The sequence below is a fragment of the Telmatherina bonti genome (genome assembly GCF_933228915.1).
Source record: "Telmatherina bonti genome assembly, chromosome: 24".
In the NCBI taxonomy this organism is placed as follows: domain Eukaryota; kingdom Metazoa; phylum Chordata; class Actinopteri; order Atheriniformes; family Telmatherinidae; genus Telmatherina; species Telmatherina bonti.
Window position 1 is genome coordinate 29,095,723 of NC_136633.1, and position 15,536 is coordinate 29,111,258.

The window sequence follows — 15,536 nt, forward strand, 5'->3', positions numbered from 1 at the left end:
GGAATAATCTGATTACTCCAGAAAGCAGACAGTAATCAGATTATTAATGAGGAGTAATCAGATTACTCCAGACAGTAATCAGAGTACTAATAAGGAGTAATCTTTTACTCCAGACAGTAATCCGAGTGGTCTGCATCCTGATACTCTCCAGAAAGACAACCTGACAGAATGAAGCTGTACATTAATAGTGAATAATGGACGATGCCAGGCTGGTACTTATTTCTACGTGGAAGAGCTGCTGGGGGGTCAGGGTACGGAGACAGTCTGCCGCCTGCTGGCTGCCTGCAAGATCCTGCACACACACACATCCTCCATTAAAGCAGAAAACATGAGTGCTGTCGAGACAGAGGACGTCTTCGACCCCACCTGACGGCCATCGCTCTGGCTGATGGGAGCTGAAGGACAGCTGGATCTGGTTTCCATGGCAACGCTGTCACACCTCTCCAGGTCTCGGATGGAGAGCTGAGGGGGACGAAGTCCTTCATCGTTCGCTGTTTCTTTCTGTCTGGAGAACAAGAGAAACAGCTGGAACAAAGCCGGGGGGGGGGCTTTCAGGTCACATGACACCCGTTAGACCGCCAACCTGTCGGCGAGCCGCTGAAGTCGTGTTTGTCTGATGAAGTCTGCGTAGATCTGCCGGTGGTGCTGTCTCTGCCTCTCCTCTTCCTCGGTGAAGGCATAGTCGGTGTCGACGTAGCGGTAGCGGGGGGCGCCGGTGAAGAGGGTCCTGACACGGGGGAAACATGGAGGAGCCCATCACACCCTGCTTCCTGGTAAACGTCTCCACATGAAGCATGAAAGATGTTTCCTCTTCCTGCCACAGGAGGCGGGAAAGCTCCACCTGTACTCTCTGGGAGAGGAAGGCCTGACGCTGGAGGCTCGATCATCCGGAAAGGCCAAGAACTCCTCCTCCTCCGTCTTCCTGCTCCTCCCTCCGCCATGTTGGTGGAGTTGGGTTTTATCGGCGCCGAGCACCGCAGGTATCCCATGGTAACGGGCCAGGTCCCTGCACCGAACCAGAGGCTGGAACCCGGTCAGACTCTTCACAGCTGCAGCGACATGATACACAAAGGCATCAAAGTAACCTGGTGGGAGGCATGAGAGACGTCTGAAGCCGGACCAGCTGGACCAGACCAGACCAGCTGACCGGACCAGCGGCACCGACCAGACCAGACCAGACCAGACCAGACCAGCTGCACCGGACCAGCTGGTCAGACCAGCTAGTCTGGTCTGGTCAGCCCAGCTGGACAGGACCTGCTGGGCTGACCAGACCAGACCAGCCGACCGGACCTGCTGGGCTGCACTAACCGGGCCGCGGGTCGCTCCTCTCGCTCTGGCAGCAGGCAGACAACAGCAGCGTGACGGTGTGGAAGCTGCAGACCTCCAGACCTGCTGAATACCTCCCAGATGCAACAGAACCCAAGACGTCGACTCTCTGACGGACCCGGAAGCTCCCCTGCTGCTGCGCGTGGAAGGTCAGAACGACGTCCTGCAGAAAAAGCAGCTGGCCGTCAGCTGGGGGGGCTTTTCTGCAGACCAGGGTAAAAACACTGACGGAGACGTCGTCTGTCACATCAGAATCAAAAACTATTTCCAGTCATCCCAATCCAACCAGGCTTCTCCATCTGGATCTGCGTGTGCTCATGTAAAAGGGGCGGAGCTTGCAGCATCCGAACAGCTGTTCCTGCCCAACCCCCCCCACCTGAAGCTCCTGTTGACTCACCTGGCTCTGCCCAGGTCCAATGGTGGCCGCAGACGGCTCGGCGCTGAAGTGTGCGACTCTGCGGAAGTGGAAGCTGACGTCCAGCTGAGGACAGAGGTTCTGGAGGACACACAGAAGGTCCACCCGCTGGCCTGGGACACAGCTGAGGAAATCAAACCGGCGAGACGGAGAGGGCAGCAGGGAGACGGGGACGCCGGAGCCCGTCACCGCCAGCTCAACGCTGCTGTTGGCTTCAGACACAGAGGTGAGAAAGGGGTGGAGTTAGCAGGTAAACATGGCGTGCTGCGTCCAAGCGGTGAGTACTGCTCACCGCCACGGCGAGCGAAGCCGTGTTTGCTTTCCACGGAGTCAAACAGGAGGAAGAGACAGTAGTCCTGCCGGCTGGACACCCCGTCCCGCTCCGTCCTGTATGGACACGGAAAATACCACATCCACATGTCCTACAGCATCTCCTCGTTAGTATAGTGGTAAGTATCCCCGCCTGTCACGCGGGAGACCGGGGTTCGATTCCCCGACGGGGAGGAAACATGTTTTTCCATCTGGAAGAAAGTTTTTCCAGCTGCTGCAGACGGCATACCTGTTCCTCTCCGGGCTGAAGCGAACACACACAGAGGCTTTCTCCTGCGGACCCAGGCGGCCTTGTCTCGGCACACAAACCAAGACCGGAGAGGCGTCCGCCAGAGGGGGGCTGCGCTGCTTCATTCCATCCAGCAGGGCGGCGTCTGTGCACCTCTGGAGGTTGGCTCCCTGCAGTCACAACCAGAGCCTGAACGTCTGCTCGGCGTCTCGGCCTTGCCCACAAACACGCTCACTCACCAGCTCCGTCCCAGCAGCGTCTCCCTGCAGCACACACACCCACTCACACGCCGTGGGCGCATTGTTTCTCACAAACACTTCCTGCACGCAGGACGTGCCGAAGTACGCCGGTCCGAACCACAGACAGGACACAGGACTTCCCTGCAAGGTGACAGCCTGACGTCCACCGAGCTGCAGGGTCTTGGCTATTCAGATCTTTACCTACCTTCAGGTCTACAATCTCCAGACATGGATCCACCACCTGAGCCGTGATACGGAGGTCCACAGCAGCTCCGTTCTGCAGCTTCACCCTGACGAAGAAACACACACAACAGATCAGAATAAACGGTTTTATGAAGCTCAGAACAAAGTGTGTGCTGACAGAAGCAGGGAAATGCTTTGGTCTGTGACAAATCTTAACATCTTAGCTGATGGTAAGAACCATATTCATTCACAGATTTTACACAAATACAACATTAATTCACATGAGTGATAAATTCCTGAGAGGCAGGTGAAATGCCAGCGTTCATACAGACGGTTTGGATTAAAATGTTTCATTAAAACTAATGTTTTTACTCCTTTTTTAAACATGTGCTAAACAAACATTTATTTAACTCCGTTCTTATCCAGCTGAACCTACAGAACTTTCTCCTGGACGCGTCTCGGTCTGTCTGTGACCAGCGCCACTTTCAGCCACTGGGTGGCGCCGGCTGCTACGACTCCGCTGGACGGGGACAGGTGGACAGAAGAGTCTCCACCTGCAGACTCTACCTGGAACACACCTGCAGCGATGAAGAGGCTTTAAAGGAGTGTTATAAACGTAGCAACAGCAGATAGAAAGCAGCAGACCAGAAGCTGGGAAGGGTTAGGGATGGAACGGCTCACATGGCCGCGGTCACACGGCCGCGGTCACATGGCCGCTGCCTGAACCTCCCCACAGTCTAACCTGGTTTACCTGCTGCTGATCCTCCATTGATTATTGGATGCTTCCTGCTGATCACCTGGCCGCTGGCGGTAACACAGCCGAAGTCCAGGAGGGGGTCCATGAAGAGACAGCAAGTCCTGGGAAACCTGGACCAGGACAGGAAAGACCAGGACAGGAAAGACCAGGACAGGAGAGACCAGGACAGGAGAGACCAGGACCAGGATGACCCAAACTAACTGATTAAATATTATTTAATACGGTTGAAACAATATGATGGATATTTTATCTGCAGTGACTGATTTCAACAGTAGTAAGATGGGGAGAGATAGGGAGACTTTTTTTTCCCTTTCTTCCTTTTCTACTCTAGTTATTGTTCAACCGATGGTCTAAATTTACCTGAAAAAATAACTTAAAAACTGGCAGATCAGATACATTCATTAGTAACCATGGGCCGCTGTTTGACATAGTCCTGCCAGATATTCTTTCTACTTTCTGTTTTGTCCGTTTGTCGCTAACATTTCTGTTGCCATGGTTACCAACTGGCGTTTGAGCCGGCGCAGTGATTTAGAATTATTTGGCTATTTGACGCAACTTTTTTAACTGGTGTCCTATATCACTTCTTGACGGACACCCTGCAACCAATCAGAATTGAGTATTCACCCAGATCATGGTATAATTATAGTTATAAACTACTTTTCATTAGCTGCTGGTGTGTCACATGGTGGTTTATTGTAGTTTAGATTTCACTCATCAGTACTTTGTATGTACTTTTATCTGTCCAGTTCTGTCGGGTTGGAATGAAGAGGAGTTCCTGTATGTCAGGGTTTAGTTGATGATGATGTTGATGATGGATGGATGGATGGGTAGGTCAATAGATGAATGGATGGATAGATCGATAGATGGATTGTTGGATGGATAGATGGGTGGATAGATGGATGGATGGATGGATGGATGGATGGGTGGATGGATGGAGCTTCTCTGTGTTGTTGTTTAGATATTTTTTATACTTTTTCTGACTATTGTGTTGTTGTCTTATTCTACTGTGTTAAATACCATGCAGAGCCTGCAGATGGAGAGCCGTGTGCTTACTGGTCTCTACAAAGTAAACCAGTACTGATCCCCTGGCCCAGACTCGACCCTGTGATGGGTGCTTTAGGTCTTATGTGACAGGTAGAGTACACTCACCCAGACACTGGTACTTTAATGGTTTCTCCATCATCTACATGAACCTGAAACCAGTCTCTGACCTCCTGCTCGGTCTCTGGACTGAACTGCAGACAGGCAGTCAGAGACAAGCCTGAAGCCAGGGACACTTCTCTGCCAGGTGTCACCAACTGCAACAACTGCAGCAAAACACAAAGTTAAAAGCTAAAACCTGATTTGTAGTTTTCAGAACAGAAGTCGCCATTAAGTCAGATAAACAAGGATATACGGTGCATTTCTCAGGAAAAAAAGAGACCATAAGTGTCTCATAAATCATAAAAACTACTGTATGTCTATAAAGTGAATTAGTCCCAGGGTGATGCTTTTTCCGAATGAATGAAAGCAAACTGCTAATAATAACCTGTTAAATCATCTGAATTGTTGATATTAACCTGTTAAACCATCTGAATTGTTGATATTAACCTGTTAAACCATTTGAATTGTTGATATTAACCTGTTAAACCATCTGAATTGTTGATATTAACCTGTTAAACCATCTGAATTGTTGATATTAACCTGTTAAACCATTTGAATTGTTGATATTAACCTGTTAAACCATTTGAATTGTTGATATTAACCTGTTAAACCATCTGAATTGTTGATATTAACCTGTTAAACCATCTGAATTGTTGATATTAACCTGTTAAACCATCTGAATTGTTGATATTAACCTGTTAAACCATCTGAATTGTTGATATTAACCTGTTAAACCATCTGAATTGTTGATATTAACCTGTTAAACCATCTGAATTGTTGATATTAACCTGTTAAACCATCTGAATTGTTGATATTAACCTGTTAAACCATCTGAATTGTTGATATTAACCTGTTAAACCATCTGAATTGTTGATATTAACCTGTTAAACCATTTGAATTGTTGATATTAACCTGTTAAACCATCTGAATTGTTGATATTAACCTGTTAAACCATTTGAATTGTTGATATTAACCTGTTAAACCATTTGAATTGTTGATATTGACCTGTTAAACCATTTGAATTGTTGATATTAACCTGTTAAACCAACCGAATTGTGCCATTAGGAAACGTTACAAACTTTTTTGCTTGACGAAAAAATTCGGTTAATCTGTAATTAGATAAAATTAATCATTCTACGAGTAAAACTCTTTTTAAAACACATCATATTACATCACCTTTAACGATGGCTTCTTAAAAGTGATTTTCTTCAAGGTTTTTCCAACATTTGTGACGGAAACAGTTGCCTTATAAACCTCTCCGACTGTTACATCCGCGAACCGAACACATGGCGGATCAACCCGAACCCACCTTCCCGCCATGGTGGCGGTGAAACCGGACGAGAAGCCGCCAAACACCGCGGGAGGGTTTATTTTACAGATTTATGCCACTAAAGCACATTAACGCTGCTTTCTGCCGCCTTTTTGACTCGCATTCCGTTAGGTCAACAAACACACGCTGATTGACAGCTCGGGTGGTTACTAAGCAACGGCTCCTTTGGAAACGTTCGATTCGTAGAGCTGCGCAGTTGGGAGGGGCGGGGCAGTCGCGGCACATCGCAGCAGGAGGTTTTGAGTTCTACCTCCTGCAAAGGACAACATGTAAACATAACTTGGATATGACTCAGAGCTGATAGCAGCTCAAGTGGTTCTCTGAAATTACAGTTTTTATATAAATACCTGGAAACACAGGTGGGTACACCTCCCAGTGACACCTGTACATGCTCAAAGGTGTTCCCACCTGCCTGCATGGTCAACATGATAAAGGTCTCTGGATGCGATAAGTGAACTAGTTCATAAGAGCACAAGACCCTGAAACGGATCAGAGGCAGCATCCTGCATCATGGAGGTCTGCTACGGTCTGCTGAAGACTCTTGATGATCACTCACAGCAGGTGGAAGGTGGAACACCGACTTCATCTCTTCAAACACAAACTAGTACGAGATTTTAAAATAGTCAATTATTACATAAGTCAGTAAAAACCAGGTTAAGTTTTTATAAGACAAAAATATCTGACTGAAGTCATAAGAAATAAAAGATGAAAAAAAAGCAGAAAACAAAACAAATTTATGAACTTATCAAAATGGTCTGCATAAAGCTCCACGTGTCCACATGTGGGCAATGACAGTGAGACCTGGAGGGGAGTGATTGGGAGGCATGGTCCCCCCCCCCCCCCCCCCGAACCCAAATGGTGTTTTGTTTTTGGACTTCTGTGCTCGTCACAGATTATCCATAACGAACACCATGTTCCAACATAAGAGTGTCCATATGTACACCTGGCATCAGGACTCCCTGGGCCGCAGTTCCATGATCGATTTTGTAGTCGTATCGTCGGACCTGCGGCCACATGCCTTGGACACTCGGGTGAAGAGGGGGGCGGAGCTTCAACTGATCACCACCTGGTGGTGAGTTGGCTCAGATGGTGGGGGAGGAAGCCGGTCAGATCTGGCAGACCCAAACGTGTTGTGAGGGTCTGCTGGGAACGTCTGGCTGAGTCCCCCGTCAGAGCGAGCTTCAACTCCCACCTCCAGCAGAGCTTCGACCGTGTCCCGAGTGAGGCGGGGGACATTGAGTCTGAATGGGCTGTGTTCCGTGCCTCGATTGCTGAGGCGGCCAGCCGGAGCTGTGGCTGTAAGGTCGTTGGTGCCTGTCATGGCGGTAATCCCAGGACTCGTTGGACACCAGCAGTGAGGGATGCCGTCAAGCTGAAGAAGGGGGAAGCAGTGCTCCATCAACACTGTGTACAGTGGAGGCGGGTGGCTGCTGACATCAACTCGGGACGTTGTGGGTTGGTGGAAGGTATACTTCAAAGACCTCCTCAATCCTACCAACACGTCTTCCGATGAGGAAGCAGAGCTGGGGGACTCAGGGGTGAACTCTCCTATCTCTGGGGCTGAAGTCGCTGAGGTGGTCAAACAGCTCCTTGGCGGCAAGGCCCCGGGGGTGGATGAGATCCGCCCGGAGTTCCTTAAGGCTCTGGATGCTGTGGGGCTGTCCTGGCTGACATGCCTCTGCAGCATCGCGTGGACATCGGGGGCAGTACCGCTGGATTGGCAGACTGGGGTGGTGGTCCCCCTTTTTAAGAAGGAGGACCGGAGGGTGTGTTCCAATTACAGGGGAATCACACTCCTCAGCCTCCCTGGTAAGGTCTATTCAGGGGTCCTGGAGAGGAGGGTCCGCCGGATAGTCGAATCTTGGATTGAGGAGGAGCAGTGTGGTTTTCGTCCTGGTCGCGGAACAGTGGACCAGCTCTATACCCTCTTTGGGGTCCTGGAGGGGGCATGGGAGTTTGCCCAACCAGTCTACATGTGCTTTGTGGACCTGGAGAAGGCATTCGACCGTGTTCCCCGGGGGCTCCTGTGGGGGGTACTCCGGGAGTATGGGGTACCGGACCCCCTTGTACGAGCTGTCCGGCCCCTGTACGACAGGTGTCAGAGCTTGGTCCACATTGCCGGTAGTAAGTCGGATTCATTTCCGGTGAGGGTTGGACTCCACCAAGGCTGCCCTTTATCACCGATTCTGTTCATAACTTATATGGACAGAATTTCTAGGTGCAGCCGAGGTGTTGAGGGGATCCGGCTTGGTGGCCTCAGGATTGGGTCCCTGCTTTTTGCAGATGACGTGGTCCTGTTGTTTTCATCTGGTTGTGATCTCCAGCTCTCACTTCAGGGATTCGCGGCCGAGTGTGAAGCGGCTGGGATGGGAATCAGCACCTCCAAATCTGAGACCATGGTCCTCAGCCGGAATAGGGTGGATTGCCCTCTCCGGGTTGGGAGTCAGGTCCTGCCTCAAGTGGAGGAGTTTAAATATCTCGGGGTCTTGTTCACGAGTGAGGGAAGGATGGAGCGCGAGATCGACAGACGGATCGGTGCGGCGTCTGCAGTAATGCGGACTCTGCGCCGGTCTGTCGTGGTGAAGAAGGAGCTGAGCCAGAAGGCGAAGCTCTCGATTTACCAGTCGATCTACGTTCCTACCCTCACCAATGGTCATGAGCTGTGGGTCGTGACCGAAAGAAGGAGATCTCGTATACAGGCGGCTGAAATGGGTTTCCTCCGCAGGGTGGCCGGGCTCTCCCTTAGAGATAGGGTGAGGAGCTCGGTCATCCGGGAGGAGATCAGAGTAGAACCGCTGCTCCTCCGCATCGAGAGGAACCAGTTGAGGTGGCTCGGGCATCTGGTCAGGATGCCTCCTGGACCTCCCTGGTGAGGTGTTCCAGGCACGTCCCTCTGGGAGGAGACCCCGGGGAAGACCCAGGACACGCTGGAGGGATTATATCTCTCGGCTGGCCTGGGAACGCCTCGGGATCCCCCCGCAGAGTTGGCAAATGTGGCTGGGGAGAGGGAAGTCTGGGCTTCCCTGCTTAGGCTGCTGCCCCCGCGACCCGACGGCAGAAGATGGATGGAAGTCATAAAGCTGTAAATTTCAGATCATAAAAACATTCCGAATGTTGATTCATCACATTTATTTTACAATAAGCAAACTAAACAAAGATGCTTCCAGTTCACACGTCCAGAATGTTTTTAACTGCAGACGGAGCCGTCACATGTCTGCTGGTGGCGTGGTGGGATTCCCAGTCCCTCCACCACATTCCCATCTCTCATCCCCGTACATGTCAGACGGGAGTTTCTCCCTCGGTGGGTCATGATCCTCACCAGTCCCTTCAATGGTGCCTGTAGACTCTGGACCGGCAGCAGGACCGGCAGCGTTCGTTGGGGAACCCTGACCCACAACAACCGCCTCATGTCTCTCTGAAAGTTCCATCTTTTTGTCCTCAGTGCTGCTCCCTGCTGGACATCCATCCCCGCCGCTGGGAGAAGCCGACCGGGACGCCCCGCTCTCCGTCTGCTCGTCCTCTGCCGTCCCGCCATCTGGCTTGCTTTCATCCCCCATGTGGTCCCGGGCCTGAGGTCCGTCTTCCAGGCCGAAGAAGTGGTTGCGGACGACGTGGCGGACACACTGCAGGAGGACGTTCCTCTCGTGGCGAATATCCGGGGCCAGTAACTGCAGACAGGAGAGAAGAAAATGGACAAGCCCATGAGACACGGCAGGAAAACCTCCAAACCGAGTCCCGGCGGCAGGACTTCCTACCATTTCCAGCAAGGTAGGACGACGAGTCGGCGCTGTGTCTCCGTGTCTTCCATGTCTCCGTCCTCTCCGTCCTCTCCTGCTCCATCTGTTCAGGCCAGAGTCAGGACGGCCCACGCCGTGGGTCTCCAGGACTTCTGTGGACGTTTCCACGGCTCTGACGGATCCAGCATCCTGAGACCGGACTGGTATCCTGCTGAGGGCAGTCTGGTTTTCCTGGACCAGTTCCTGGGCTCGCCGAGTGGGCGTGGCTTAAAGAGAACATGGAGGAGGAGATGAAACACAGTGGATCCACCAGGCAGACGCGATGCTTCGAGGCTCCAGGACAGGACAGGACAGGAATGCTGGAAAACCTCCAGCTGGACCAGGACTCTGCTACTGGTCCTACCAGGTCTGCAGTCCAGCAGGTTTTCCATGAATCCCTGCTCCAACGCAGCTGACTCCAACTGATGAGTCTGTGCAGAACCTGATGGGCCGTTAGACCCCCCCCAAGTGTGTTGGAGCAGGGAAACTTGCTGGACTGCAGACCTGGTAGGACACAGTTCCACAGTCCCTGGAGGACCTGGGGGGAGGAGGTCTAGAGGAGGACTGGGACCTGGGGGGAGGTCTGGAGGAGGAGGTCTGGAAAGGTTCCAGTTTTACCTTCCGGGTCGTCGTCGTCTTCCGTGTCGCTCATGGAGCCATAGCTGGACATCAGGGATCCGAGGGCGGAGCTCATCTGTCTAGGGGCCACAACCAGACCTGCAGTCCTGGATCCACCGGCCGGGTCCTCCTTGTCCGAATCTGGAAGAACAGTTTTTATTTCTACTGCTACGATTCAGGAAGTGTTATTCCTGAATCGGGCTCTGCAGGTCTCCACCAGACCCCCGCCAGGACACTCGCCGCCATGTTCAGACGGGAGGGGGGGGCTGCTGAGAACGATGGAGGAACCCAGAACTCACCGTGGTCACTGCTGGCCAGAGCTCCCAGTGGATCCCCGCTCCTGGACTGGAGGGATGTGGAGGTGTCTGCAGGTCTGGACCCCGGGTCTGGGCGGGTCGGGTCTGGACCCTGGCACCGCTGGAAGCCTCGGTTATTCCGACCTCTTCCTCTCATTCTCCTGGAAACAAGCGGTCGTTAGAGGTGTCAGAACCCCCCCCCCCCCCTTCCAGAACGGACACTTACCCGAACTGGGCCGTGTCCAGAACACCCCCCGCCTCCTCCCGCACCTCCAGCATCTTCTTCTTCCTCTCTATGTTTCCCAGCGTGGGATAGTTTCTGTGGAGACATGAGGCCCGGCGTGAGGAGACGCTGGACAGCGACGCCCCCCCATGGTGCCAACGTACCGCCGCCTGTCCTCCCTCCACCTGGCGATCTCCTCCGGCGTGTCCAGCTTGATCCGCTTGGCGCCGGGCGCGTGGTTCTGCGGGGACAGCAGCAGTTAGGACATGGACCTGCGGCGAGCAGAGCTCCACGCTGCAGACCTACGTGCTTCCAGTGGACGGAGACCAGCTTCTCATGCGCCGTGAAGCTGCAGTCCTGCACCGAGCACTGAGGAGCACACGCCACACACACGTCACACAACCTGCAGAACTCTGGAACCTTCTGAACACCTGGAGACACACCTTCACGTGCTGGGACACGTGCACGTCAAACTTCTCCTGGTTCCTGAAGCCCTGGTCGCAGGTGTCACAGTAATGAGAGAAGTCCGGCTCTTTCTTCTGCTGACATGGACAAAACACACACACAGTAAATAACACACACACACAGTAAATAACACACACACACACACACAGTAAATAACACACACACACAGTAAATAACACACACACACACACACAGTAAATAACACACACACACACACACAGTAAATAACACACACACACACAGTAAATAACACACACACACACAGTAAATAACACACACACACACACACACACAGTAAATAACACACACACACACACAGTAAAAAACACACACACACACACACACACACAGTAAATAACACACACACACAGTAAATAACACACACACACACACACACACACAGTAAATAACACACACACACACACAGTAAATAACACACACACACAGTAAATAACACACACACACACAGTAAATAACACACACACACACACACACAGTAAATAACACACACAGTAAATAACACACACAGTAAATAACAACACACAGTGTAATGGTGGAGCGGACATGAAGGCGCGTGACATGCATCACCTTTCTGCCTTGCTGCTTTGCTCCACAGCTCTGTCTGCCACGTGCACGGCCAGCTCCACGCACGGAGGTCGGAGCTGCAGACATGGAGGTAAAGATGGGAACATGTTGACAGATTCAGCTTTTCCTAGTTAATAACTCATCAACTGAACTTTACTTCTACACAACTGACAACAGGAGCACGATCCAGATCAGATGCTTTATTTACCCTGCGAGTTTGGTCACAATACAACATATATTATTGTTAATAATCATTTTATGCTTATTTACATCAACAAAAAATAGTAAGAAATACATTTAAGAATATTTCCACAAAGTAGGAGTTGCAGTATGATCCAGATGAGATGTTTTATCTGTATTGTGACTTTGGTGACACTATAACAAGTCATATGTAGTGACTGAATATTTTTCCTTTTATTATTTTTCAGTTTTGCAGTTTGCAGACGGTCCCTAAGCAGCAGCAGCAGCGTCAGCATGTAGACCCAGTTCGGTCCCGGTTCAGTCCCAGTTAGTCTCGTAGGTCTGAGGGTCTTTCTGAGGGAAACGGGGTTGCATCTCGCTCTGATTCCGGTGTTGTCTCGGTACTGTAGAAGTAATGTTCCGTTGTTGAGTTATTAATTCAGAAAAGCAGAATCTGTGAATATTTTCTAGCTTTACCGAACCGGAAGCACAAAACGGGTCGCGAGCTGGAAAACCTGTTCTGGCACGCGCAGGTCGGGTCCGACAGACCGAGGTAAAGTTAGTTTGATGTTTGATATTCAACAGATATTCGGACACCCAGTCTCCCGACCCGAAGCCACCTCGTCGTGGGGTTAAGATGCACGATGCAACGGTCTTCTTAACTTCATACCTTCCATCTATATTTGAACACCCAGTCTCCTCGTAATGAATTGTCCACCCTAAGCTGCTTTGTCGTGGGGTTGTGACAGCAAATTTCACCGTAGCGATCTTCACCACCGGCGGATAGTTAGGGACCGTCAACAAATTAACCATGGCAGAATTTAAACATAACTATCTCCGCAACCACTGGGGCTATGAATGTCAAAACAATTTTAAACAGTTTACGATTTATCTGTGAGTGCTACACTGCCTTTATTTTCTCCATTTTCATCTAGTCCTATTTTATATTAATTTTTAATCAATTCAAACATCAATAGGTTTTTACTCACATGACTTACACACCTAAAATCACTGCCTAATTACTAGTCCAGTCCTGCCACACATTGCACAGCCTTTATTTTCCTCATTTTCATCTTGTGGGATTTTATATGAATTTTTAAATATTTTAAAGTTAAATAGCTTTTTACTCATATGATCTAAACACCTCAAAACTGCCTAATTGCTCATCCAGTCCTGCCCCATGTTGCACTGCCTTTATTTTTTCCATTTTCATCTCGGGTTATTTTATATGAATTTTTTAAGATTTTAAAGTTCAATAGCTTTTTAGTCATGTGACCTACACACTTCAAACACTGCCTAATTGGTCATCCAGTTCTTCCACATGTTGCACATCCATTAATTTCCTAAAATAGGACTAGATGAAAATGGAGAAAATAAAGGCAGTGTAGCACTCACAGATAAATCGTAAACTGTTTAAAATTGTTTTGACATTCATAGCCCCAGTGGTTGCGGAGATAGTTATGTTTAAATTCTGCTATTTTTAATTTGTTGACGGTCCCTAACTATCCGCCGGTGGTGAAGATCGCTACGGTGAAATTTGCTGTCACAACCCCACGACAAAGCAGCTTAGGGTGGACAATTCATTACGAGGAGACTGGGTGTTCAAATATAGATGGAAGGTATGAAGTTAAGAAGACCGTTGCATCGTGCATCTTAACCCCACGACGAGGTGGCTTCGGGTCGGGAGACTGGGTGTCCGAATATCTGTTGAATATCAAACATCAAACTAACTTTACCTCGGTGTCCGACCGGTAACAATCCACTCACCGAACCCACGTCCGTGTCCGTAGTGTCCACGTTCCGATGGGAAGCCTGGTCCCGCCGCGGCCCAGTGAGACCAGGCCGGCCTGTGGTCCCAGGAGGACGGGTCGGTCCAGCTCCACATGCCGGGATGGAAGCCGCTGGTCCGGGCAGGAGGCGGGAAGGGCGGCGGAGGCCCGCTGAAGTCCGGCGGAGGGTACCGCTCCGGTTCGGTCATCCTACCCGGTCCACGAACCTCCAAAGAGGACTCGGTTCGAGCTTTGGTCCGGGTCAGGACTCGGTTCCCATCCAGCGTGAGTTTTTCCAGCTCTCACGTGCGCGGTTTTTTGCTTCTGGTTTGGCGCTTAATCAGTGCGTCACTTCCGCAATCACAGGAAGTGCGTAAATAACCAAAAACAGAATTTATTATTTACTAAACATTAAATTATAACTACTACTAATATAGCTATTAATACTGCACGTGTTCTGTTTTACTTTTAAATTAAATGTATTTTTTATTTTATGATTAATCAGGAAAATGGTTTCCGGGAGTTCTCGCGAGATTTAGTCGGAAACGCGTTCATGTTGCCATGTTGGGATGAAATTAATAATTCTAACCCTCCAAATAATCTGAAATAAATTATTGCAAAGCTTCAAACAGACCCTTCATTGTTGTTTTGACTATTATTTTTTTATGTAGGTAAAGTGTCAGGAGCTCGTGACAAATATATTTTCTACTGTAAACGTTTTTAAAACAACAAGCAATGCTTTAAAATGGGTTTTATTTGTTTTATTAATGTTAATAAAAATAATAATCATGATAAATACAGTGTGTTGAAATAAGATAAAGTGCAGATACATCAATGGATAGATTATATATATATATATATATATATATATATATATATATATATATATATATATATATATATATATATATATATATATATATATATATATATATATATATTTGGCATAAACTTGGTGGTAATTTCTGAGCATGAAAAAGTCTTATAACATCTTATAACTGCCTTGGTCTGAGACAGAGTGCTGGTTATAAAGCTCGACGTTTTGTTGTGGATAGACTGCTGGCAGAATGTGACATGTGTCTGAAAGAGACATTTTAGCTCAGGAAGATTTAGAAAAGCTGAATTCTCTTATTTAAAACTTTCTTGGTGTGGGAGAATCAACGACTGATCTGAGTATTGTCAGAGGCAGAATCCCAGGAGGGGTGGCTGTAGTCTGGGCTAAAAAACTTGCTGCTGTGATAAAGCCAGTTAGGGTGGATGTAGACCCCCCCACCCCCTCCCACACACACACACACACACAACATGATAGACACACAGTGTGTATGTTGTGGGGGATGTGAACGCTGATGTTACAGATAGTAATTCTTTATTTGCTTATCATCTGACTCACTTCTGTAAATATAATAATTATATTCTGTCAAGCAAGGTGTTGTTGCCCACAGATATACATATATAAGTGAATCTTGTCACACTACGTCATGGTTTAATCATTGTTTTAGCACAGCTGAAGGACATGCAGCATTAGAAAATATGTGTATTAAGAATGGCTTTGCACCGACAGATCATCTACTTTTTGGTTTTAATCTAAATGTTGATGAACCAGCAGTAACAGATGATAGTAGCTCTGCTGTAGTACTGCTGATAAACTGGTCAACTCTAAAGACGACCTCTT

General features: G+C 49.1%; 1 protein-coding gene across 4 annotated transcripts; it reads right to left on the minus strand.

Moving 5' to 3' along the window:
* Positions 1-9,116: 9,116 nt before the first annotated feature.
* nufip1 (nuclear FMR1 interacting protein 1) lies at positions 9,117-14,179 on the minus strand. Of its 4 annotated transcripts, none has more exons than XM_079263936.1 (10): positions 13,863-14,179; positions 11,919-11,992; positions 11,309-11,404; positions 11,172-11,234; positions 11,030-11,106; positions 10,869-10,961; positions 10,646-10,803; positions 10,347-10,487; positions 9,708-9,955; positions 9,117-9,620 (listed from the first exon to the last, which is right to left on the minus strand). In XM_079263936.1, the coding sequence occupies exons 1-10, from the start codon at positions 14,071-14,073 to the stop codon at positions 9,159-9,161; spliced, it is 1,623 nt and encodes a 540-aa protein (XP_079120062.1). In that variant the 5' UTR covers positions 14,074-14,179; the 3' UTR covers positions 9,117-9,158. The 4 variants fall into 4 exon arrangements, with proteins under 4 accessions (XP_079120062.1, XP_079120061.1, XP_079120064.1 ...); XM_079263935.1 differs by having other exon boundaries at positions 11,309-11,407; XM_079263938.1 differs by lacking the exon at positions 11,172-11,234.
* Between the last annotated feature and the right edge of the window lie 1,357 nt (positions 14,180-15,536).